The 25,511-nt window shown below is 43.3% G+C and overlaps 1 protein-coding gene across 2 annotated transcripts in view; it reads right to left on the bottom strand.

Annotated features, from left to right (window-relative positions):
* AS3MT (arsenite methyltransferase) overlaps positions 1-25,290 on the bottom strand; it is a 46,727-nt gene extending 21,437 nt beyond the window's left edge. For both annotated transcript variants that reach the window (XM_054523468.2, XM_024254018.3), the window contains exons 1-10: positions 25,211-25,290; positions 24,958-24,998; positions 24,593-24,720; positions 22,093-22,243; positions 21,458-21,594; positions 20,028-20,097; positions 17,699-17,780; positions 16,214-16,345; positions 15,733-15,875; positions 4,386-4,520 (exon numbers count right to left, since the gene is read on the bottom strand). In XM_054523468.2, coding sequence (XP_054379443.2) covers positions 4,386-4,520; positions 15,733-15,875; positions 16,214-16,345; positions 17,699-17,780; positions 20,028-20,097; positions 21,458-21,594; positions 22,093-22,243; positions 24,593-24,720; positions 24,958-24,998; position 25,211 — 1,020 coding nt within the window. In that variant the 5' untranslated portion in view covers positions 25,212-25,290. The remainder of the gene's footprint in view (positions 1-4,385; positions 4,521-15,732; positions 15,876-16,213; positions 16,346-17,698; positions 17,781-20,027; positions 20,098-21,457; positions 21,595-22,092; positions 22,244-24,592; positions 24,721-24,957; positions 24,999-25,210) is intronic.
* Positions 25,291-25,511: the final 221 nt, after the last annotated feature.

The raw sequence follows: 25,511 nt of genomic DNA, 5'->3' as shown, positions 1-25,511 counted from the left end.
AAGATTTATTCTGAGCCAAATAAGTGACCAATGGCCTGTGACACAGCCCTCAGGAGATCTGCAAATGTGTGCCCAAAGTGGTCACCCTATAACTTGGTTTTATACATTTTAGAGAGACATAAGACATCAATCAATACATATAATATGTACATTGGTTCAGGCCAGAAATGTGGGACAAGTAGAAGTGAGGATTTCCAGGTCATAGGCAGATTCAAAGATTTTGTGATTAGCAGTTGGTTGAGTTATAATCCAAAGACCTGGGATCAATAGAAGGGAGTGTCTAGGTTATGATAAGAGATTGTGGAGACCAAGGTTTTATCATGCAGATGAAGCCTCTAGGTAGCAGGCTTCAGAGAGAATAGATTGTAAATGTTTCTTATCAGATTTAAAGAGTCCGTTCTATCAGTCTTAAGATCTGTTTTAATGTTAATGCTGGTCAGCAGTGTCTGAATTCCAAAAGGGAGGAGGAAATAATGAGGCATGTCCAAACTTCTCCTTCCCATCGTGACCTGAACTACTTTTTCAGGGTAACTTTGCAATGTCTTTGCCCGATAGGAGGGGTCCATTCAGATGGTTGAGGGTTTAGAGTTTTATTTTATTTTTTTATTTTTATTTTATTTTTATTTTTTGAGATGGAGTCTCGCTCTGTTGCCCAGGCTAGAGTGCAGTGGCACGATCTCAGCTCACTGCAACCTCTGCCTCCCAGATTCAAGGAATTCTCCTGCCTCAGCCTCCCAAGTAGCTGGGACTACAGGTGCCTGCCACCATGCCTGGCTGATTTTTTATTTTTAGTAGAGACGGGGTTTCACCATCTTGGCCAGACTGGTCTCGAACTCCTGACCTTGTGATCCACCCGCCTCGGCCTCCCAAAGTGCTGGGATTACAGGCGTGAGCCACCGCACCCGGCCTAGAATTTTATTTTTGATTTACTTTCTCCTCATTCTGGCCTAGATTTGTCAGAGGCAACATCAATGGTCACCAAACTTTTATTTTATCTCACTGTGTTGCTAGGGTGGCACGGCTGCCTTCCCTGGGTCCATCTTGTGCCTTGGTAGGACCCATGTGGTCAAGGGGCTTAGAGCTAAAAGACATATAGCGAATTTGAAAGTTCTAGGCCAGGCCAGGCATGGTGGTTCACGCCTGTAATCTCAGCACTTTGGGAGGCTGAGACAGGTTGATCACCTAAGATCAGGAGTTTGAGACCAGCCTGACCAACATGGTGAAACCCTGTCTCTACTAAAAATACAAATTAGGGCCAGGCACAGTGGCTCATGCCTGTAATCCCAGCACTTTGGGAGGCCAAGGTGGGTGGATCATGAGGTAAGGAGTTCGAGACCAGCCTGGCCAATATGGTGAAACCCCGTCTCTACTAAAAAAGTAAAAATTAGCCAGGGCATAGTGGCACGCACCTGTAGTCCCATCTACTCTGGAGGCTGAGGCAGAAGAACCGCTTGAACTTGGGAGGCAGAGGTTGCAGTGAGCCAAGATCGCGCCACTGCACTCCAGCCTGGGCAACAGAGCAAGACTCCATCTCAAAAAAAAAAAAAAAAAAAGAAAAAAAAATTAGCCAGGCATGGTGGCACATGCCTGTAATTACAGCTACTCAGGAGGCTGAGGCAGGAGAATCGCTTGAACCTGTGAGGCAGAGGTTGCAGTGAGATGAGATCACACCACTGCACCCTAGCCTGGGTGACAGAGCGAGACTCCGTCCCCCTCCCCCCCCCCAAAAAAAAGAAAGTTCTGGGCCAGATGGGAATGGATGTGGATAGGCATTCATAAACCCTTAAAATTTCTTAATATAAAAGCCAACAAACAAAAAGCCAAAGGTGAGGTTAAAAAATTGACTTATATTTAACTTCTATGCGTTGTGCTACTGTAATCTTCGTTTTAGTTACAGACTTACAGCAATTAGCTATACAAAACATAAGCACTGTTAAAACCTTTTAAGCTAAGGAATTCAGAGACTTCTGTTGTGCTACAATTTTTTTTGTGGTCTTTCAGTAATTTGTTCTAAAATTAATTAATTATTTATTTATTTATTTTGAGACAGAGTCTCACTCTGTTGCCAGGCTGGAGTGCAGTGGCACCATCTCAATCTCATCTCACTGCAACCTCTGCCTCCCGGGCTCAAGCAATTCTCCTGCCTCAGCCTCCCAAGTAGCTGGGACTACAGGCACACGCTGCCATGCCCATCTAATTTATTTTTTGTATTTTAGTAGAGATGGGGTTTCACCATGTTGCCCAGGCTGGTCTCGAACTCCTGAGCTCAGTCAATCTGGCCACCTTGGCCTCCCAAAGTGCTGGGATAACAGGCTTGAGCCACTGTGCCTGGCCTGTTCTAAAATTTAAAAAAAAATATGTTATCTGCATAAATCTCATAACTCAGAGTATTAAACCTAGGAGGCTTTGACATGAGGTACCTTTATATCCTCTCAGTAATAATTTTCTTTTCATTCTACGAGAAGCAGGAAATTCTTTATGGTTGGGATGGATGAAAAGGTGCCACACACATAATAACCCAGGAGGCAGAGTCCCTTATTTTACCAGCTGTTTAGGCATCTGTGTGCCCATTTTTGATTTGGAGGGTCTGAACTAATTCTCTCAAAACTGGCGCTTACAGTCTCACACACCTACCTCTTGTGTGATAGGTCCCTGGGCCTAGAGAAGGGTGCTTATATAATTTTAGTAGCACGGAATTTGGGTGCTTATATAATTTTAGCAGCACGGAATTTGCAGTGAAAAGCAGATTAGGGCCAGTGGGATTCCAAATGGGGAATTCTCTAGCCTTAGAATATCATGATTCTGGTTTCTCTGAAAGTAAAACAAGGAGATATAAATAACATTAATAATATGACAGTCAAAAGAGTATTCGTGTGTCAGAACAGAATAAGGAACCTATTCCATTTAGGGCACAAACTAAAAACATGAAGAAAAATTATAACCTGGTTTATCTTTAGAGGGTTATTGTAGCCAAGAAATAATTAATGATTCAATATGCACTCAAAAACAAAAGTCCAAGCTGGAAATCTAGTAACAAGTGTTATAGTTTTCCTTTGAAACCATTTCTCTCTCTAGCCTTCTTTTTCTTTTTTTTTTTTTTTTTTTTTTTGAGACAGAGTCTCTCTCTGTTGCCCAGGCTGGAGTGCAGTGGTGCAATCTTGGCTCATTGCCCTCCACCTCCCTGGGCTCAAGCAATCCTCCCATCTCAGCCTCTTAAGTAACTGGAACTACCAGCATGCACCACCATACCCAGCTAATTTTTTTGTATTTTTGGTAGAGACGGGGTTTCAACATGTTGCCCAGGCTGGTCTCAAACTCCTGGCCTCAAGTGATCTGCCTGTCTCAGCCTCCCAAAGTGCTGGGATTATGAGTGTGAACTTCTGCGCCCAGCTCCTCCTTTTATACTAAAGACAAATTATAGTAAGGCCAATTTATGTGCAAAATAAATTTTAGGCTTATTATACTTTGCCTGATCATTTGCATAAAGTCCAGCAAGAATTTGGCCATATAGGCTCTTTTCAAGTTGGCTTTGCTGGAACTTTACCTACAAATGTTATTCCAGTCAAACCCTTGGTAAAATAACCAAGTGTCTCCAATTGTCCTGTTTTGAGAGAAAAGACTCTTATTAAACTTATGCAAATAACTATTTTATTATAAAATCAGAGTACTCACGAAAGGTTTCTGAATTTTGGAGAACTTGTTAAAGCAGGTATAATAGCTAGTCAGGCGTGAGCAGGGCAGGAGAGGGCTCCCCACGCCGACTCCACCAGGAATGTCAGGGGATCATTAGGTGATGATCAGGTGGTTGTTAACTGTCTCTCGAAAATCATAATTGGTCGCAGACAGTACCAGAGAAAGGAAGTCTCCCAATAAACAGAAACACCTGAAACTGGTGATAAGCAGCTTCCCGATAAGATCTCAGGAGTTGGGCAAGTGGGCTCAAGCATGCACATTAAGAGGCAAAATGGTGGCGTTTAACTGGTATATAACTGTCTAACAACATTTGACCAGCAAGAGAAGTGCGCCTCAAGAGAGCATGCATACTGGCCAGGCACAGTGGCTCATGCCTGTAATCCCAGCACTTTGGGAGACTGAGGCAGGTGGGTCACCTGAGGTCAGGAATTCAAGACCAGCCTGGCCAACATGGTGAAACCCCGTCTCTACTAAAAAAACACAAAAATTAGCCGGGCATGGTGGTGGGTGCCTGTAATCTTAGCTAATCGGGAGGCTGAGGCAGGGAGAATTGCTTGAACCCAGGAGGCGGAGGTTGCAGTGAGCCAAGATCACACCACTGCACTCCAGTCTGGGTGACAGAGAGAGACTCCATCTCAAAAATAAATAAATAAAATAAAATAGTTCTCTCAGGTAGTGAAAGCCAAACTAACCTTTAACTCCAAAGCAGAACAGCCTCCAGATGCTGGCAACTTCTCTCCAATTGGTCTGATCAGAAAATCTTGAGCAAATCTTGAATTCTTCAAGATAGCTGCTGTTTCTACATCCACTTCAACAATTTCACCTTCCTAAAGGGTAGTATAAAAAAAAATACTAAGAGTTGCAACTTTAGTCTCAATAGAAGAAAAATGACCAAAAATATCATTTTCTCCACATCCTCACCAGCACTAATCCTTACACACTGTTGGTGGGAATTTAAATTAGTACAGCCATTATGGGAAACAGTATGGCGATTCCTCAAAAAATTAAAAATAGAACTACTATATGACCCAGCAATCCCCCTACTTGGGTATATATCTAAAGAAAATGGGCCAGGCGCAGTGGCTCACGCCTGTAATCCCAGCACTCTGGGAGGCCGAGGTGGGCCGATCACAAGGTCAGGAGATTGAGACCATCCTGGCTAACACAGTGAAACCCCGTCTCTACTAAAAAATACAAAAAATTAGCCGGACATAGTGGCAGGCGCCTGTAGTCCCAGCTACTCGGGAGGCTGAGGCAGGAGAATGGTGTGAACCTGGGAGGTGGAGCTTGCAGTGAGCCGAGATTGCACCACTGCACTCCAGCACTCCAGCCTGGGCGACAGAGCGAGACTCCGTCTTAAAAAAAAAAAAAAAGAAAATGAAACTGGCTGGGTATAGTGGCTCACACCTGTAATCCCAGCACTTTGGGAGGCTGAGGCAGGTGGATCACGAGGTCAGGAGTTCGAGACCAGCCTGGCCAATAGGCTAAAACCCTGCCTCTACTAAAAATACAAAAAAATTAGCCGGGTGTGGTGGCACATGCCCATAATCCCAGCTACTCGAGAGGCTGAGGCAGAAGAATTGCTTGAACCCAGGAGGCGGAGGTTGTAGTGAGCTGAGATTGCGCCACTGCACTCCAGCCTGGGCAACAGAGCCAGATTCCATCTGAAAGGAAGGGAGGGAGAAAGGGAGGGAGGGAGGGAGGGGAGAGAGGGAGGAAGGGAAGGAAGGAAGGAAAGCAGGAAGGAAGGAAGGGGAAGGGAAGGGAATGAAATGAAATCAGTATGTCAAGGAAATATCTGCACTCCTAATATCTGCACAACTAATGTTGACTGCAACATTAATCACAATAACCAAGATATGGAATCAACCTAAGCATCCATCAATGGATGAATGGATGAGGAAAACGTGACATATATACACAATGGAATACTATTCAGATTTTAAAACAGAAGGAAATCCTGTCATTTGCAGCAAGATGCATGGAACTGCAGGTCATGTTAAGAGAAATAAGGCAAAGAAAGAAAGACAAATATCATATGTTCTCACTGATATGTGGAAGCTAAAAAAGTGGATCTCATTAAGATAGAGAGTATATTGATAGTTACCAAAGGCCAGAAAGGGTACAGAATGGGGGAGATAAAGAGAAGTTGATTAATGGTTATAAATACAGGGTTTGGCCGGGCACGGTGGCTCAAGCCTGTAATCCCAGCACTTTGGGAGGCCGAGGTGGGTGGATCACAAGGTCAGGAGATTGAGACCATCCTGGCTAACACGGTGAAACCCTGTCTCTGCGAAAAATACAAAAAATTAGCCGGGCATGGTGGCGGGCACCTGTAGTCCCAGCTACTTGGGAGGCTGAGGCAGGAGAATGGCATGAACCCGGGAGGCAGAGCTTGCAGTGAGCCAAGATTGTGCCACTGCACTCTAGCCTGGGTGACAGAGCAACACAGAGCAAGACTCCGTCTCAAAAAAAAAAAAAAAAAAAAAAATATATATATATATATATAGGGTTTGATGAAAGAAATAAGACCTAGTGTTTGATACATCAGTAAAGTGACTAGTTTACAATAATATATTGTATATTTCAAAATAGCTAGAAGAGAATAATTTGAATGTTTCTAACATAAAGAAAAGACAGGGCCAGGTGCGGTGGCTCATGCCTGTAATCCCAGCACTTTGGGAGGCCCAGGCAGGTGGATCACCTGAGGTCAGGAGTTTGAGACCAGCCTGACCAACATGGTAAAACCCTGTCTCTACTAAAAATACAAAATTAGCCAAGCGTGATGGTGCATGCCTATAATCCCAGCTACTCGGGAGGCTGAGGCAGGAGAATTGCTTGAACCCGGGAGGAGGAGGTTGCAGTGAGCTGAGATCACGCCATTGCACTCCAGCCTGGGCAAAAAGAGCAAAACTCCATCTCAAAAAAAAAGAAAAGAAAAGACAAATAATGAAGGTGATAGGTATCCCAATTTCACTAATTTAATCTTTACAAATTATATGAATGTATTAAATTATCACATGAACCCCCCAAAATAGCTACATCAATTATGTATCAATTTTAAAAAATGTTAAGTCTTTATGTGTCAATAATAACACTGAATGTAAACGGACTCAATTCTCCAATTAAGAGGCATAGTGCTGTGAAAAAGCTTGTGGCAAAGAGGGGCAAAAAAAGAAGCAGGTTATGATGTTCACTCTTGACTGTACCCACCTTGTAGAAAATGGAATCATAGATGCTGCCATTTTGAGCAGTTTTTGCAAGAGAGGATTAAAGTGAATGGAAAAGCTGGGAATCTTGGTGGAGCGTTATAACCATCGAAAGGAGCAAGAGCAAGATCACTGTGACTTCTGAGGTACCTTTTTCCAAAAGGTATTTGAAATATCTCACCAAAAAATATTTGAAGAATAATCTATGTGATTTGTTGTGTGTAGTTGCTAATAGCAAAAAGAGTTATTATGAATGACGTTACTTCTAAATTAACCTGGAAAAAGAAGAGGAGGAAGGTGAAGATAAAAATTTATTTATCTGGAATATTTTGTATGAGTTCTTGAATAAAACTTGGGAACCCCCCCTCTAAAAAAAGGAATAGAGTGCCTGAATGGATACAAAAATGGGACCAAATTATATGCTGCCTACAAGAAACCTACTTTACTTATAAAAATACTGAAAGTTAAGGGGTGGAAAAAAGACATTCCAAGTAACTGGAAACCAAAAAAGAATAGGAGTAGCTATACTTGTATCAGAAAAAACAGACTGTGAATCAAGGCTGTCAAAGAGGCAAAGAAGGTTACTATATAATGATAAAGGGGTCAATTCAGCAAGAGGATATAAGTATCTTTGCACTCAACATTGGAGCTCCAAAGTATATAAAGCAAACATTAATAGATCTAAAAGAAGAGATACACTGTAATGCAATAGTAGTAGGGGACTTTAACACCACACCTTACTCTCAGTAAGACAGATCATCCAGACAGAAAATAATAAAGAAACATTAAATGATATAGTAGCTCAAATAGGCCTAGCTGACATTCACAGAGCATTTTACCCAACTGCTGCAGAATCGACATTCTGCTCAATAGCACATGGAACATTCTCCAGCATAGACTATATCTTAGGCCACAAAACAAGTCTTAACAAATTCAAAAAAGTAGACATCATAACAAGTATCTTTCTCACCACAGTGGAATAAAACTAGAAATCAATAACAAGAACCTTGGAAAATACACAAACAGGGAAATTAAACAACATGCTCCTGAATAACCAATGGGTCCATGAAGAAATTAGGAGAAAAATTTAAAATTTCTTGAAACAAATGAAAATGGAAATACAACATGCAAAAATCTATGGGATACAGCAGAAGCAGCACTAAGAGGAAAGTTTATAGTAATAAATGCCTATATCAAAAAAGTAGAAAGATTTCAAATAAGGCCAGGTGTGGCGGCCCACGCGTGGAATCTCAGCACTTTGGGAGGCCAAGGCAGGTGGATTGCTTGAGCCCAGGAGTTCAAGAGCAGACTGGGCAACATGGTGAAAGCCTGTCTCTACAGAAAATACAAAAATCAGCCAGGCATGGTAGCCTGTAGTCCCAGCTACTTGGGATGCTGGGGTAGGAGGATCGCCTGAGCCCAGGAGGTCAAAGCTGCTGTGAGCCATGATTGCACCGCTGCACTCCAGTCCAGGTGACAGAGTGAGACCTTGAGAAAGAAAGAAGAAGAAAGGAAGGAAGGGCTGGGCACGGTGGCTCACTCCTGTAATCCCAGAACTTTGGGAGGCCTAGGCAGGCAGAGTCAGGAGTTCGAGACCAGCCTGGACAATATGGTGAAACCCCATCTCTACTAAAAATACAAAAAAATTAGCCAGGCATGGTGGTGCATGCCTGTAATCCCAGCTACTTGGGAGGCTGAGGCAGGAGAACTGCTTGAACCCGGGAGGTGGAGGTTGCAGTGAGCTGAGATCGTGCCACTGCACTCCAACCTGGGCAACAGAGCGAGACTCCCTCTCAAAAAAAAAAGAAAGAATGGAAGGAAGGAAGGAAGGGAGGGAAGGAAGGAGGGAGGGAGGAAGGAAGGAACGAACGAAGGAAAGAAGGAACAGACTTCAAATAAACAACCTAGTAATGCCCATGAGGGAACTATAAAAGCAAGAACAAATCAAACTCAAAATTAGTAGAAGGAAAGAAAGAACATCACAGCAGAAATAAATGAAATTGAGACTAAAAAAATACAGAAGATCAACAAAATGAAAAATTAGTTTTTTGAAAAAAAAAGTAAGTAAATCTTTAGCTAAACTGAGAAAAAAAGAGAGAAGACTCAAACATGAATGGATAAAGAAAATGTAGTAGTATATGTACACACTGGAATACTATTCAGACTTAAAAAAGAAGGAAATCCTGGCCTGATGCAGTGGCCCAAGCCTGTAATCCCAGCACTTTGGGAGGCCGACGCAGGCGGATCACCTGAGGTCAGGAGTTTGAGACCAGCCTTGCCAACATGTGAAACCCCGTCTCTACTAAAAATACAAAAATTAGTTGGATGTGGTGACACACCCCTGTAGTCCCAGCTACTCAGGAGGCTGAGGCAGGAGGATTACTTGAACCTGGCAGCTGGAGGTTTCAGTGAGCCAAGATCACGCCACTGTACTCCAACCTGGGAGACAGAGTAAGACTCTGTCTCAAAAAATAAAATAAAATAAAATAAAAGAAGGAAATCCTGTCACCTGCAGCAACATGCATGGAACTGCAGGTCATTATGTTAAGAGAAATAAGCCAACCTCAAAAAGATGAATATTGCATGTTCTCACTGATATGTGGGAGCTACAAAAGTGGACCTCGTGATAATAGAGAGTAGATTGGTGGTTACCAGAGGCCAGGCAGAATGGGGAGGATGAAGAGAGCTTGATTAATGAGTACAAAATCCAGTTTAATAAGAAGTAAGACCTAGTGTTCAATAGATCAGTAGGGTGACTATAGTTCACAATAATCTATTGTATATTTCAAAATAGCTAGAAAAGAATAATTCAAATGGGTTCCTAGAATAAAGAAAAGACAAATGTTTAAAGCGATGGATATACCAGTTATATTGACTTGATCTGTACAAATTATATGAATATATTAAATTATCAGATGTGCCCTGAAAGTATGTACATCTATTATGCATTAAAAAAATGTCTGGCCGGTCGCAGTGTCTCATGCCTGTAATCCCAGCAGTTTTGGAGGCCAATGCAGGCAGATCGTCTGAGGTCAGGAGTTAGAGACCAGCCTGGCCAACATAGTGAAACCCCGTCTCTACTAAAAATACAAAAATTAGCTGGGTGTAGTGGCAGGCACCTGTAATCCCTGCTACTCAGAAGGCTGAGACAGGAGAATGGCTTGAACCCAGGAGGCGGAGGTTGCAGTGAGCCAAGATCACGCCACTGCACTCCAGCCTGGGCAACAAGAGTGAGACTCCATCTCAAAAACAAACAAACAAACAAACAAAAAGTTGAACCCAAAAATATCATATCTGCAGGCACTGAAAAACAAATACTGCATAACCTCGCTAGATTATATGTGGAATTTCAAAAAGTTGAACTCATAGAGGTGAAGAGTAGAGGCTCTTACCAGGGGCTGGGGGTAGGGGGTGGGAGGGCAGGGGTGGAACAGGATAGATGTTGGTTAAAGGATACAAAATTTCAGTTATCAGGAATAAGTTAAAGAGATCTATTATACAACATGGTGACTATAGTTAATAACAATGTATTGAAAATTGCTGAAAGGCTGGGCACCTCACGCCTGTAATCCCAGCACTTTGGGAGGCTGAAGCAGGGGGATCACCTGAGGTCAGGAGTTCAAGACCAGCCTGGCCAAAATGGTGAAACTCCATCTCTACTAAAAATACAAAAAATTAGCTGGGTGTGGTAGCACACACCAATAGTCCCAGCTACTTGGAAGGCTGAGGCAGGAGAATCTCTTGAACCTGGGAGGTGGAGGTTGCAGTGAGCCGAGATTATGCTACTGCACTCCAGCCTGGGCAACAGAGCAAGATTCTCCCTCCAAAAAAAAAAAAAAAAGAAGAAAGAAAGAAAGAAAAGAAAAAAGAAAATTGCTAAAAGAGTAGACTTTGATCTCATCACAAATAAATGGTGAGTATGTGAGGTAATGCATTTTAATTATCTTGATTTAGTCATTCCATAATGTATATGTATGTCAAAACATCCCATTGTACACCATAAATATATATACAATTTTTTAAATTTGTCCATTAACAAATAAATAATGGGGGGAAAATTAGGGCTTTGGACTATTGGGGGTTTTTTGTTTGTTTGTTTGTTTTTGAGATGGAGTCTTGCTCTGTTGCTCAGGCTGGAGTGCAGTGGCACGATCTTGGCTCACTGCAACCTCCGCCTCCCGGATTCAAGCGATTCTCCTGCCCCAGCCTCCCGAGTAGCTGGGATTACAGGCACACGCCACCACCCCTGGCTAATTTTTGTATTTTTAGTAGAGACAGGGTTTCATCATGTTGGTCAGGCTGGTCTCGAACTCCTGACCTCAGGTAATCCACCCACCTCAGCCTCCCAAAGTGCTGAGATTACAGGCATGAGTCACCATGCCCGGGCAAGGACTGGTGGTTTTTAAAGTGCATTTCTGGCTGGGCACAGTGGCTCACATCTATAATCCTAGTACTTTGGGAGGCCAAGGTGGGCAGATCACTTGAGGTCAGGAGTTTAAGACCAGCCTGGCCAACATGGTGAAACCCTGTCTCTACTAAAAATACAAAAATTAGCCGGGTGTGTTGGCACCCACCTGTAGTCCCAGCTACTGGGGAGGCTGAGGCAGGAAAATCATTTGAACCAGGGAGGCTGAGGTTGCAGTGAGCCGAGATTGCGCCACTGCACTGTAGCCTGGGCAACAGAGCAAGACTCTATCTCAAAAAAAAAAAAAAAAAAAAACATATCTATATATAAAACATTTTGCTTAAAAAATAATTGTATTAAAAAATGGTTTTTGAAAGCCACTAGAACAAATCAATGGTTTCAAAGGCCTTTCCCACTGTGATTCTGTGAATCTACTGGAATAGGCAGCACATCAAGGAGCAGTGCATTAGTGAAAAGCATTAAGGGCTCCACTATATCAAGGAGTATTTAAGAAATTTGAAGATGCGGCTGGGCACAGTGGCTCATGCCTGTAATCCCAGCACTTTGGGAGGCTGAGGCTGGTAGATTACCTGAGGTAAGGAGTTCAAGACCAGCCTGGCCAACATGGTGAAACCCTGTCTCTAATAAAAATATAAAAATTAGCTGGGTGTGGTGGCACACGCCTGTAATCCCTGCTACTCAAGAGGCTAAGGCAGGAGAATCGGCTTGAACCCGGGAGGCAGAGGTTGCAGTGAGCTGAGATTGAATCACTGCACTCCAGCCTAGGCGACAGAGCAAGACTCCATCTCAAAAATAAATAAATAAATAAGAAATTTGAAGATACTTAGCCAGGTGTAGTCCCAGACTTGGGAGGCTGAGGTGGAAGGATCCCTTGAGGTCAGGAGTTCAAGACTATAGTGGGCTATGCTTACACCTGTGAATAGCCAGTGTACCCCAGTGTGGGCAACATAGCAAGACCCTGTGTCTAAATAAAGAAATAAATACATTTTTTAAATTAAAAAAAAAAAAGAAATCTGGAGATGCTATTTAGACCAAAAAAATCAGAAGAAGCCAGGCACAGTGACACATGCTTGCAACTTTGGGAGGCTGAGGTGGGAGAATTGCTTGAGGCCAGGAGTTCAAGACCAGCCTGGGCAATATAAGAACCTGTCTCGGCCGGGCGCGGTGGCTCACGCCTGTAATCCCAGCACTTTGGGAGGCCGAGGTGGGCGGATCACAAGGCCAGGAGATCGAGACCATCCTGGCTAACACGGTGAAATCCCGACTCTACTAAAAATACAAAAAATTAGCTGGGCGTGGTGGCAGGCACCTGTACTCCCAGCTACTTGGGAGGCTGAGGCAGGAGAATGGCGTGAACCCAGGAGGCGGAGCTTACAGTGAGCCGAGATCAGGCCACTGCACTCCAGCCTGAGTGACAGAGCAAGATTCCGTCTCAAAAAAGAAAAAAAAAACCTGTCTCACCAACAAAAAAATAAAAATAAAAAATTAGCCACGCATGGTGACACATGCCTGTAGTCCCAGCTACTTGGGAGGCTGAGGTGGGAGAATCGCTTGAGCCCAGGAGTTTGAGGTTACAGTGAGCTATGACTGTGCCACTACACTCCAGCATGGGTGACAGAGAGAGACCCTGTCTCTAAAATAGATAAATAAATAAATCAGAAAAATGAAATATTAATAGTAAGTTCTTCCACTTTTGGAACAAATAATGACAGTATCTTCTTTTCACTGAAATTGCAGTATGTACCCAGTGTTTTGCTACATTATTACTAATCCTTATAGAAATTCTGCAAAGTAAGTATTATTATCCCTGCTTTTACAGTAGAACAAACTGTAACCCAACGAATTTTGGTGACTTGTTCAAGTTTACCCAAGTAATAAATAATAGAGCCAGAAAACATATACAATACTGTGTTCCTCAGTAAATGAGATTAGCAACTAATGATTAGCACACCTTTACTAACTTACTAAGTAATAGTATAAAATGATTTTTATTTAGTTAATTACCAGAGAGATTTAGCATAATTTTGTTCTGGATTCGGTAATCAAGTCAGCTTGGATCATTCACCTTAACTTTTCCTTTAGCAGCCATTTCCACTAGTTTCCATTAAGGAGTGTTCTATAAACTTTGATCCAAAGTAGAATCGATGTCTTTTCCATCTTGTGATTTAAAGTGCTGTGACCGTGATGCATGTGAGTGTTCTGACTTCATCTGTTCCTCTAACTACAGTGTTTCCCTCACCATGGCATTCATAGGATGATACAAATGACTGCCCAGAATGAGAATTTGTCCAGATTATTCAGATAAACATCATAAAGCAGAATACATGAATAAATAAGTAGAACATAAATAAAATTCCAAAATACTCAATGGGAAATGACTAGTAATATAGGCTTTCAAGAGTTGGTACCTTTTAGCTATATTTGCAGATACTCTGGGATTTTAAGGAACAGAGAAAACAACAAAGTTGACTAAATTTTATATTTCTTGTCCTCTAAATATTTTGATAATTTCTGGATTGATGCAGTGATGTTTTTGTTCCTTCTGTATTTATAAATGAAACACCTTTTTTTAGTGTTTCTAAACCTAAAATCTACTTGGTTTGAAATCAAGTGGTTGGAACACTGTTTGACTTTATCTGAAGCATGTTGTTGATTGAAAATTTCATTGAGGAAGTTTTCAATCAGTGTGATCGGTTTGATTCTGTAATGAGCACAGCACCTAATATTTTGAGGAGCTCTGTTTTGAGGACCAATGCTTAACGTGGACTTTGTTCGTAAACAATATCCAATAGATTTGTTGACTTGAGGTCTGGTTTTTTTGTTGTTTTTTTTTCCTAATAGAATTAAGAATTCTAATGTTGAAAAACTGCACAAATTTGTAAGGGACAAAGCCTAGAAAAGAGAAATGTAGACTGCATCATAATCTAAATCATGGTATGATAGAAATGGGAAAGTTTTGGTGCCATAATCTCTCCTTTCACTGGTGTTGGACTTAAATCAGTTGAAATGTATTTCTGTACCACAATTTACGCTTCAATAAAAGTTTGTCTAGTGACATTCAGAAAAAAAATAAAAGATAATAATAATAGAGCCAGAATTTGAACCCAGGTATCTGATTCCAAAGCCTGAACTTTTCCATTTTGAGAAAACAAATCTTACTATACACAGGGCAGTAAAAATGCCAATTAGTGCCGTCATTGAACATTAAAATGTCTTAATTCCTTGACACAATTAAACAATTGAAATACTATTGTACATACTCCTACTCTTTTCCATCCTACTTCTCTATAGCTCTATTAATCCAATGTCTGAATGAGGCTTCTTGTAAAAAGTTTTCTTAGGTGTGTAATGGTATTGTGATTATGCAGAGGGATATTACATTCCTATGGGACGCATGCTGAAATATTTAAGAGTAAAATGTCATAATATCTGCAACTTATTTTCAATGGCTCAGCAAATAAATAAATATATATATATATTATATATATATATACACACACAAACATGGAAAAATGTTCTCAATTGCTGAAATATAGGTAATGCATATGTGGGTATTCATTGTACTATTAACTTTTCTGTATTCAAAAACTTCTTCTTTTTTTTTTTTTTTGAGATGGAGTCTCACTCTGTTGCCCAGGCTGGAGTGCAATGGCATGATCTCAGCTCACCTCAACCTCCACCTCCTGGGTTCATGCAATTCTCTTGCCTCAGCCTCCAGAATAGTTGGGATTACAGGCACCCACCACCACGCCTGGCTAATTTTTGTATTTTCATTAGTAGAGATGGGGTTTCGCCATGTTCGTCAGGCTGGTCTCCAACTCCTGACCTCAGGTAATCTGCCTGCCTCGGCCTCCCAAAGTGCTGGGATTATAGGTGTGAGCCACCGCACCTGGCCAAAAACATTTTTATAATAAATATTGAGGGCTGGGCACGGTGGTTCACACCTGTAATCCCAGCACTTTGGGAGGCCGAGGTGGGCAGATCATTTGAGCCCAGGAGTTCAAGACCAGTCTGGGCAACACGGCAAAACCCCGTCTCTACAAAAAATACAAATATTAGCCAGGTGTGGTGGTGCGCCTGTAGTCCTAGCTACTCAGGAGCCTGAGGTGGGAGGATCGCTTGAGCCCAGGAGGTCAAGGCTGCAGTGAACTATGATTGTGCTACTGCACTCCAGCCTGGGTGACAGAGCGAGACCCTGTCAATAAATAAATATTGGGAAAAAAATGCTTTTTTACTCCACTTGAAACACACACATACATTTAAACACACACACATACATTTAAACACACACACAAACAAACCAACACCAGAAAAGTGGGAAGCAATGCAAAGTCAAGAAAAGATAGCTGGAGCAAGGGCAAGAGCAGAAAGAATGCCAGAAGTCATGGAAATTGTTTTGTTTACCTTAAATGTAAAATTGGCATCAAACATTAGTTCTTTTTCATGTCCTGTAATTCCTCCATTGTAAATAACTTGGCATCTCTTGGTTGGTCCTGTCTTAGAGTGTTTGAAGAGGCGAAATGTTGCAGAAACAAAACGACAGTCACCTAAAAACAGAATTTATTCACGGTTCATCTCCAGCACTCCCCCAGTTGTTGCCTTGCTCAGCAGACAAGGAGCAAACACGTTATAAAGATGATTTTCTTCCTTGCATGTCATCAATTATCTTTCTGGGCACTTCACTCTATTTACAGAATGACTTCAAAGTGCTTTATTAAATATCAAAATTTTGGGGGGTTTACCATTATACAGGAGACAAGATAGCTATTTCCAGGTAACACAAAGTATCCCTCAATGAGACTCCCTCAGAAGTTACTTACTAATCACCACATTTCAATCATTCAAGCTGTAGTTATAATAGTCCCTGCTGTCTGTCATATCTTACCAATAACTCTTTCCAGTTCCTTGTTTTGAATTGTAATGAGATTGGCAGTGACCAAACGTGGAGGGCAGAACCCAATTTTTTGAGCAAGGACAGCAAGTTCCTTCCAGTATAAAGCACCACCCAGACACTCACCTAACAAACAAACAACAACAATAAAAAATAAAAAATAAAAACCACAGACCAGCCAACACTTAATACAATATTAAGGGAATTATTCTTCTATATAATTAATTAGGACATGGTATTAGTTAAAACATAGACTCCAGCAGTAGAAGCTAACTTGAGTATCCCCCCAAGGTCTAGAAAGTCATGGTTAAGATTGGGTGTGCTAGCTGATGGTCTCTGGGAACCATTCTTCAGGACACTCACTGGTGGATTGGTTCTACCCAGCTGCAAGCATAATATTCATGTATGCAGTAGGCCACATTCTGAAAAGCACTGTTATGTGAATAAAGTAGTATAAAAAATAAATTATAGGCCGAGTACGGTGGCTCATGCCTGTAATCCCAGCACTTTGGGAGGCCGAGGTGGGCAGATCATGAGGTCAGGTGTTGGAGAACAGCCTTGCCAACACAGTGAAACCCCATCTCTACTAAAAATACAAAAATTAGCTGGGCATTGTGGCAGGCACCTGTAATCCCAGCTACTCGGGAGGCTGAGGCAGGAGAATCACTTGAACCCAGGAAGTGGAGGTTGCAGTGAGCCAAGATTGCGCCACTGCACTCCAGCCTGGGTGACAGAGCAAGACTCCATCTCAACAAAAAAAAAAAAAAAAAAAAAAAGTTATCACTGGGTTATATGATTATAAGTAATTTTTTTAAGAGATAGGGTTTTACTATGACACCCAGGCTGTACCTGAACTTCTAGGCTCAAGCAATCCTCCTGACTCAGCCTCCCAAATATCTGGGGTTACAGGTGTGTGTCACTGTGTCCAGCTTAGTAATTTTTTCTTTTTTTTTTTTGCACTTTCCAACTTACTAGCAGTACCTATTTATTATTACACAGTAAGAATAAAGTTAATATTGTTTTAAGAATAAGAACTTTTGATTTCATAGACTGATGAAAAGCATGCATTTATCTCAACTTCCAGACTATTAAAATGATAATAAAGGAATAAAAAACACAATGATGATGAGAACATAAGGGGACTAAGAGGACACCAGCTTGGGAACAATTGTCCTCATTTCCACACTAGAGTTTTCAAAGTATTTTTCCCATTCTTTATCCCATTTAATCTTCATAACAGCCCTATAAGGCAGATTGTATTATTATTTACATTTTACAATTTGGAAAATGATAACTCAAAGAGATGAATTAAACTATCCAAAGCCCTATCACTTTTGAATGGCAGAGGAAGAATGGAACCTTGGCCTCATGGCCTAACCCCATGTGATCTCATATAGCCTCATCCTGGCTATTAGCAGAAAGGAGTTCTGCACATGTACAACCATCTGCCTTAATACTAAACTAAACAAAATCACCTACCCCATAAAACTTTGTGTGTCCTGATTTCTTCTGGCAGTTCAAGGCTCGTATAGACGTCACTGAAATATAACTCCCCACCATGCTGAAACAGAGCCATATTAGTCCAAACAAGATGATTAATGATTACATTGAACCCAGATAACAAAGAAAGGAATAGGGGAACAAAATCAAATTTAAAAATCAATAGCAATGTTTAAGCTGACCCTTTGTGAACAAATAACAGCTGCCTCTTTAGTTATAATCAATAGTCAAGTGCCAAGGTTTTTTCTCCTCCCAGTGGCTTATCCAACAGGTAATAAAATCACATTCTAAGAGTGTCTGTCTCCTAAATAAAGATTTTCAGGTTACTTAAATTTAAATTTTTAGCCAATCTGAACCAAAAGCAGCCCCAGGTCATTGTAGAACTAACAGAGGATATAATCAGTATTCATAATCTTTTATCTCTTAAGAATAGTATAACTTTGCCAGGTATGATGGCTCAGGCCTCTAATCCCAATGACTCAGGAGGCTGAAGTGGGAGGCTTGCTGGAGGACAGCACTTTGAGACTAGCCTTGGCAACACAGCAAGACCCTCTCTCCCATATAGAAATTTAAAAATTGGCTGGGCATGGTGGCATGTGCCTGGAGTCCTAGCTACTCAAGAGGATTGTTTGAGCCCAGGAGTTAGAGGGTACAGTGAGCTATGATAGTGACACTGCATTCCAGCCTGGGTGACAGCAAGACCCCATTTCTATTAAAAAATATAACTTTTTGTAATGTTGTTATTTACTTTTATAACAACATGTTATATCTTTAAAATATTATCCTTTAAATGTAAGGCAAATGAGTGATCAGGAACTAAACATTTTATTTAGTTAATTTCAAAAACCTGGAAGCCTGGAGATCTAGATTCTACAATAGTGTTTCTACCTTTTATAAGTACATTTTTGGTGGAGACAGTGAACTGGCGTGTAAAATGACATACTAACAAAGACATCACTAAATCATTAAATCATTTCTATATAGATACTTGTATTTGAGTTCTATGACAGCTTTGTAAACCAAAAATCTCAAAAATATGTTGTCAATTTAAAAAAAAATTTTGGCCAGGCACGGCGGCTCATGCCTGTAATCCCAGCACTTTGGGAGGCCGAGGCAGATCATGAGGTCAGGAGTTCGAAACCAGCCTGACCAATATGGTGAAACCTTGTCTCTACTAAAAGTACAAAAATTAGCTGGGCATGGTGGCACATGCCTGTAGTCCCAGCTACTAGGGAGGCTGAGGCAGAAGAATTGTTTGAACCCAGGAGGCGGAGGTTACAGTGAGCTGAAATCCTGCCACTGCACTCCAGCCTGGGCAACAGACTGAGACTCCATCTCAAAAAAAAAAAAATTTTTTTAGAGGCAGGGATCACACTATATTGCCCAAGCTGGACACAAACTCCAGAGCTCAAGCAATCCTCTTGCCTCAGCATCCAAGTAGCTGGGAGTACAGGCATGTACCACCCACCCAGCTAGAATCTTTTTTTTTTTTTTTGAGATGGAGTCTCGCTCTGTCTCCCAGGCTGGAGTGTAGTGGCACGATCCTGGCTCACTGCAACCTCTGCCTTCTGGGTTCAAGCGATTCTCCTACCTCAGCCTCCTGAGGAGCTGGGATTACAGGCACGCACCACCACACACAGCTAATTTTTGTATTTTTAGTAGAGAAGGGTTTCTCCATGTTGGCCAAGCTGGTCTCGAACTCCTGACCTCAGGTGATCTGCCCGCCTCGGCCTCCCACAGCGCTGGGATTACAGGTGTGAGCTACCGTGCCCGGCTGAATATTTCATCTACTATCATGAAGATACACATCTCATGATACAATAAAGGCTATGGAGCTCCTGCAAGCTTTCCTTTTAGAAAGTAGTTAATGTAAAAGTTCCATCTTCTGTAACTTCCCAAAGATCTGAATCATGACAGATAAGAAATCAGAAGCCCTGAGAAACACTGTACATGCTAGAAGAGAGTATATTCAAAGCAATCATTAGTAGTCAGTGCAAAGGTTCCTATAGCTCCACAGATGCTCTTCTAGGATCATGTACAGCAGCAAATAGGAGAGACAGTCAAGAAAGCAAATACCTTAACACATTCAGTGACAACTGTCACCTCGGATTTACTACCTTTTGCAACCTGAGAGGGAAAGTAATCCATATCCGGGGTATTCCTGCCCCTTCCCCCTTTTGCCACCCCTTATTCATTTAATGGATAAATTAAGAGAGTTTGAGCTCTTAGTTCAAGGGGGAACAAACAAGACTTAACCCATCAGCTCTCACTGATGTTCAAAGATAATTTATCTCACTCTCCTCCTCACCTTCAGCACCCGATATGCCTCTTGAAGCACTTGTTGTTTATCAGGCACAAGGTTAATAACACAGTTTGATCTAAAAGAGAACAGATGAAATGTCGAGCAAATCTTCACAATACTCAGAGATCTGCAAATCCTTTCAGACCCTAAAGATGGCTCCCACCATTCTGTCAAAGTTACCCCATTCTTACTGCCTCCCTCCTCTCTTTCTAATGCTTTCAACTAAGCTTTTCCCCAAGATCAGAGACAGAGTGCTTAAAATCTCAATAAATTGTTAGCAAGTTTGAATGTGCAGAAAAAAATATCAGGCATGATTCTTACTTGTTTCTGTCCTGATGTTCACCGTGTAACAAGATGAAGCCTCGGATCAGATGCACAAGGCATTTCTTTCTTTCTTTTTTTTTTTTTTTACTGAGAAGACGTTTCACTCCTGTTGCCCAGGCTGGAGTACAATGGCGCAATCTTGGCTCATTGCAACCTCCGCCTCCTGGGTTCAAGTGATTCTCCTGCCTCAGCCTCCCAAATAGCTGGGATTACAGGCGTGTGCCGCCACGCCCAGCTAATTTTTGTATTTTAAGTAGAGACGGGGTTTCGCCATGTTAGCCAAGCTGGTCTCAAATTCCTGACCTCGTGATCCACCTGCCTCGGCCTCCCAAAGTGCTAGGATTATAGGCATGAGCCACCGCGCCCAGCCGGCACGAGGCATTTCTTACGCCTCATGTAAACAGGCTACGTTCCTCAAAGGCAGCTGTCACTTGGGCATGATTTGACAATAACAACTTGAGGGAAAAAAGGAAATAGAATCCTATAATTTACCATGAAAATATTATGAAAGATACAGGTCAGCATGTATTGTAGGAGCAAACTTAGTGGTCCTGCTGGTCTTTTGGGTTCATTGGTTTGTGGTTAAGTTTCAAGTAAGTTCTCTCTTGGTCTAGTGTATTCTGTTGCTGGTGAGCTCCAGAAGCTCAAACCAGCTCTCTCCTGTTAGTAAGCTATGCTAAGTTTAGTTTAACACCGTAATGAGAGTCAATTCAGCAAACAGTAATGGTGACATCTCTGTGTTCAAAAGGAAATGAGGGCGGGGCGCAGTGGCTCACACCTGTAATCCCAGCACTTTGGGAGGCGGAAGCGAGTGGATCACCCGATGTCAGGAGTTTGAGACTAGCCTGGCCAACATGGTGAAACCCTGTCTCTACTAAAAGAAGATTTAAAAAATTAGCTGGGTGTGGTAGCGTGTGCCTGTAACCCCAGCTACTTGGGAGGCTGAGGCACGAGAATCAGTTGAACCTGGGAGGCAGAGGTTATAGTGAGCTGACATTGGGCCACTGCACTCTGGCCTGGGCGACAGAGTGAGAGTCCATCTCAAAAAATAATAATGAAAATAAAAATAAAGAAAATGGGCTATAGTCATAACAGTAAGAATATAGACCTACACAACAATATCATGGCTCTCATTCTTGATTCCGGCCTCTCCCAACTTCTCAATGTAGCCATGAATAAAAGTCACATTAGATGCCTGGAAGCCATATTTTTCCATGTGATAGTCAAGATACTTTTCAGCCACTTCCACCTAAAGTAAGAAAAATATAGTTTTGATAACATTTTGAAAAAAATACACGACTTTTTCCTAAAAATTTCCTATCACTAACAGAATATACTTCCCCCAGATTATTTTGGATAAATACACAAGATTCCTGTGGACATGTAGGATATACTACAACCTGGGACATAAACTCCCTGCTGCCCGTGCAGTTTGGCTTGAATAAACTCCTCATTCAGTAACAAAATCTTTCAGGATAGATGGCAGCAAGAAGGGAAAGATCAAAATCCACTCTATCATCACGATATTCATATCAGAGCAAACCTCCAACTCTTGTGTTCGCCCAGAAGAGCCCCTAATTGTTCAAGTTATCAGTTTCCAAGACAGGAAGCACTAGTGGCACAAATGAGCATTGCTAACTAGAGGCTTTCTTAAATTATCCTTGAAGAGCCACGAAGAAAACAACTTTATTTCTCAAAGAATGCTTTTGAGAATCTTTTCCTCCTTATCTTCCAAATCATGCCTCACCTGGCCTTTGGTCATGTCTATTCCAGTCACATGTCCCTTTTCACCAACCAGCTGGCTAAGTACATAGCAATCTCTGCCACTTCCACTACCCAGATCCAAAATCCAGCAGTTTTCTAGATGCTCAGGGATCACCAGACCACAGCCATAATATCTGGGAAATGGAACAACACATATTTTTTCCCTGGAGACTGGAAGACATGAAACCACTAAATCTTATACATACTTCCCTCCTCCCTCCCTCCGTTTCTTCATTCCTTCCTTTCTTCCTTCCTTCCTTCCTTCCTTCTTGCATCATTCATTCATACTTCTGATGTTTAGTCTCCACTGAACTGGACACCCATGAAGGCTGGGACTGTATCTGCTTTACCACAGTATTGTTGGGCATGTGCTAGGCTCTAAGACTTCATAAGCCATCTAAAATAATGTGTTCAGGCCGGGCGCGGGGGCCCACGCCTATAATCACAGCACTTTGGGAGGTCAAGGCGGGCGGATCGCTTGAGGCAAGGAGTTGGAGACCAGCCTGGCCAACATAGTGAAACCCCGTCTCTACTAAAAATACAAAAAAATCAGCTGGGCATGGTAGCAGGTATCTGTAATCCCAGCTCCTCGGGAGGCTGAAGCAGGAGAATGGCTTGAACCCAGGAGGCAGAGGTTGCAGTGAGCAGAGATCGAGCCACTGCACTCCAGCCTAAGAGACAGAGTGAGACTCCGTCTCAAAAATAAATAAATAAAATAAAATAATGTGTTGAATAAATACATTTAGTCATTAGCTTAGCTTCTGATTCAGGCTCAGGACTGCGCTAGTTATTGAGGAAAAAAATGTAAGGTTTCTGTCCCATAGGGGTGCTTTGTTTTGTTTTGTTTTGTTTTTTTGAGACGGAGTCTGGCTCTGTCTCACAGGCTGGAGTGCAGTGGCGCGATCTCAGCTCGCTGCAAGCTCTGCCTCCCGGGTTCACACCATTCTCCTACCTCAGCCTCCCGAGTAGCTAGGACTACGAGCGCCTGCCACCACGCCCGGCTAATTTTTTTTGTTTGTTTTTTGTTTTTTGAGACGGAGTCTTGCCCTGTCACCCAGGCTGGAGTGCAATGGCACGAACGCAGCTCACTGCAAGCTCCGCCTCCCGGGTTCACGCCATTCTCCTGCCTCAGCCTCCCCAGCAGCTGGGACTACAGGCACACGCTGCCACACCCGGATAATATTTTTGTATTTTTAGTAGAGACGGGGTTTCACCGTGTTAGCCAGGATGGTCTCAATCTCCTGACCTCGTGATCCTCCCGCCTTGGCCTCCCAAAGTGCTGGGACTACAGGCGTGAGTCACCGTGCTAGGCCAATTTTTTGTATTTTTAGTAGAGACGGAGTTTCGCCATGATAGTCTCGATCTCCTGGCCTCGTGATCCTCCCGCCTCGGCCTCCCAAAGTGCTGGGATTACAGAGGTAAACCACCACCCCCGGCCTTTTTTTTTTTTTGACTGAGTTTTGCTCTGTTGCCCAGGCTGGAGTGCAGTGGTGCAATCTCCACTCACTGTGACCTCCACCTTCCATGTTCAAATGATTTTCCTCCCTCAGCCTCCCAAGTAGCTGGGACTAAGGCGTGCGCCACTACACCCAGCTAATTTTTGTATTTTTAGTACAGACGGGGTTTCACTATGTTGACCAGGTCGGTCTTGAACTTCTGACCTCAAGTGATCTACCTGCCTTGGCCTCCCAAGTGCTGGGATGACAGACGTGAGCCACCGCCCCCTGCTCCGTAGGTGTATTTAAGAAGCAAGGTAAAACATTGTGCACAGAAAACACTTCCCATGATTTACGGACAGACCGAGTGACAGAGTGCTGTGGCAGTTTGGGGAAGAGGCCGCTCAAGGATTAGAGAAGTCTCCATGCAGTAGGTGGGACAGCAGCGTGGTGCTGGATGCGCAGGGTTGGGAAGGAGAAAGAAAAGGGAAGACTTTCCAAATTGGTGACTGCCGGCTGGGCAGGCAGTACTGATGGAGTGAGGAAGGGAAGGGTCTAAAGGGCCAAGGTTGATTAGTGGGTGCTGAACTACGCATATCTTGAATGGCAGATCCAGTGAGTGTGACTGTATTTTGTGAGCATGGGTAGGGACTACAGAGTGTTCACACTGGAGGTTCTTTTTTTTTTTAGGCAATTTTTTAAAAGTACGCATTTATTTTAGAGATGCATCTGGCTATGTTGACCAGGCTGGAGTGCAGTGGCTATTCACATCCCGGATCGCACACTACAGCCTGTAACTTCTGGGCTCACGCGATCCTCTGCCTCAGCCTCCCAAGCACTTGGGACTACAGGCTCACTGGCGCGCCCAGATTCATCGGAGGTTCTTAGAGCAGTAAGATGATGGGTGCTGAGATTTAGGAATTTTACAATAGACAAGGCAAGCTGATGGGTTGGTGGCTACGGGTTAATTCCCTAGTGACCGGCATCATTATCTTTTGGGAAAACTGCTGTTTGGGGTCTTCCTGGGGACAGCACAGGGCACTCTACCTTAGGGCTACTTCTTCGTGTACATTTTGCAAGGCTTCCCGGATGTGCTTGGGGACCGGCCTGGCTGTGGTGACACAGGCATTGATCTGGAGGTCTGCCGATCTCTTCAGCACCTGCCCGTAGTAGGTCTGACCCAGCGTCCCACAGTGGAGTGAGGGGTAGAGAGGGAGAAGAAGAGCTGTGACTGCAGCGCGAGGGCTCCGTCACCACCTCCACCTCCACTTGGCCAACCTCAGTTCCCTGGAAAGATCGAAGGACCTTGCCCTACCCCGACTCCAGGAGTCCCAGGGGACAGGGCGCGGGCCAGGCCAGACTTCCATTAGCCTAGGCTCCACTTGGGCCATTCCAGGCCCTACAGCTCTCACCTGCACGTCCTTCTGTATCTCAGCGTCGCGGGGTGCAGCCACTGTTGGGAGCGGGAAAGTTAGTTGAAAGGAAGAGGGTGCTGAGGGACGGACATGAGGGAGGGGGCCAGTAAAGGGCAGGCAGCGGGCCAAGGGGTGCGGGGAGGACCAAGGTCTCGAGACACAGCTCGGGGGAGGTGCTCGCCTTCCCGCCTTGCGGGGGCCCAGGGAAGGGGCTGGGGGCTGGGGCGGGACGCCCATGGCGCGCACTCACTGTCTCCTCGGCCTGCGACTCGGGACGGCGGGCTCCCACAGCCAGCTCCTGTGCCGAGGCCCCGCCCAGGCTGGCAGGCTTGCTCCGCCCGCCTACCCCGCTCCAGCCCCTCGCTCCGGCGCCCACCGCCTGACCCGCCGTCCCACTGTCAACCGCGCTGCTCTACAGACTTTCCAACCAGGAGGTCGGTATCAGCATCCCCCTTGTTCGCTCCACTGTGATTTTCACGGATAAATCTCGTACTCTGATTTAAATGAACACTCACCTATAAAATGATCTTCCCCCCTCCCCCTTTTTGGGA

The sequence above is a fragment of the Pongo abelii genome, chromosome 8 (genome assembly GCF_028885655.2).
Source record: "Pongo abelii isolate AG06213 chromosome 8, NHGRI_mPonAbe1-v2.0_pri, whole genome shotgun sequence".
Taxonomy (NCBI): domain Eukaryota; kingdom Metazoa; phylum Chordata; class Mammalia; order Primates; family Hominidae; genus Pongo; species Pongo abelii.
Note: the sequence above shows the minus strand (reverse complement) of the source record. Positions and strands in the feature narration are given on the sequence as shown.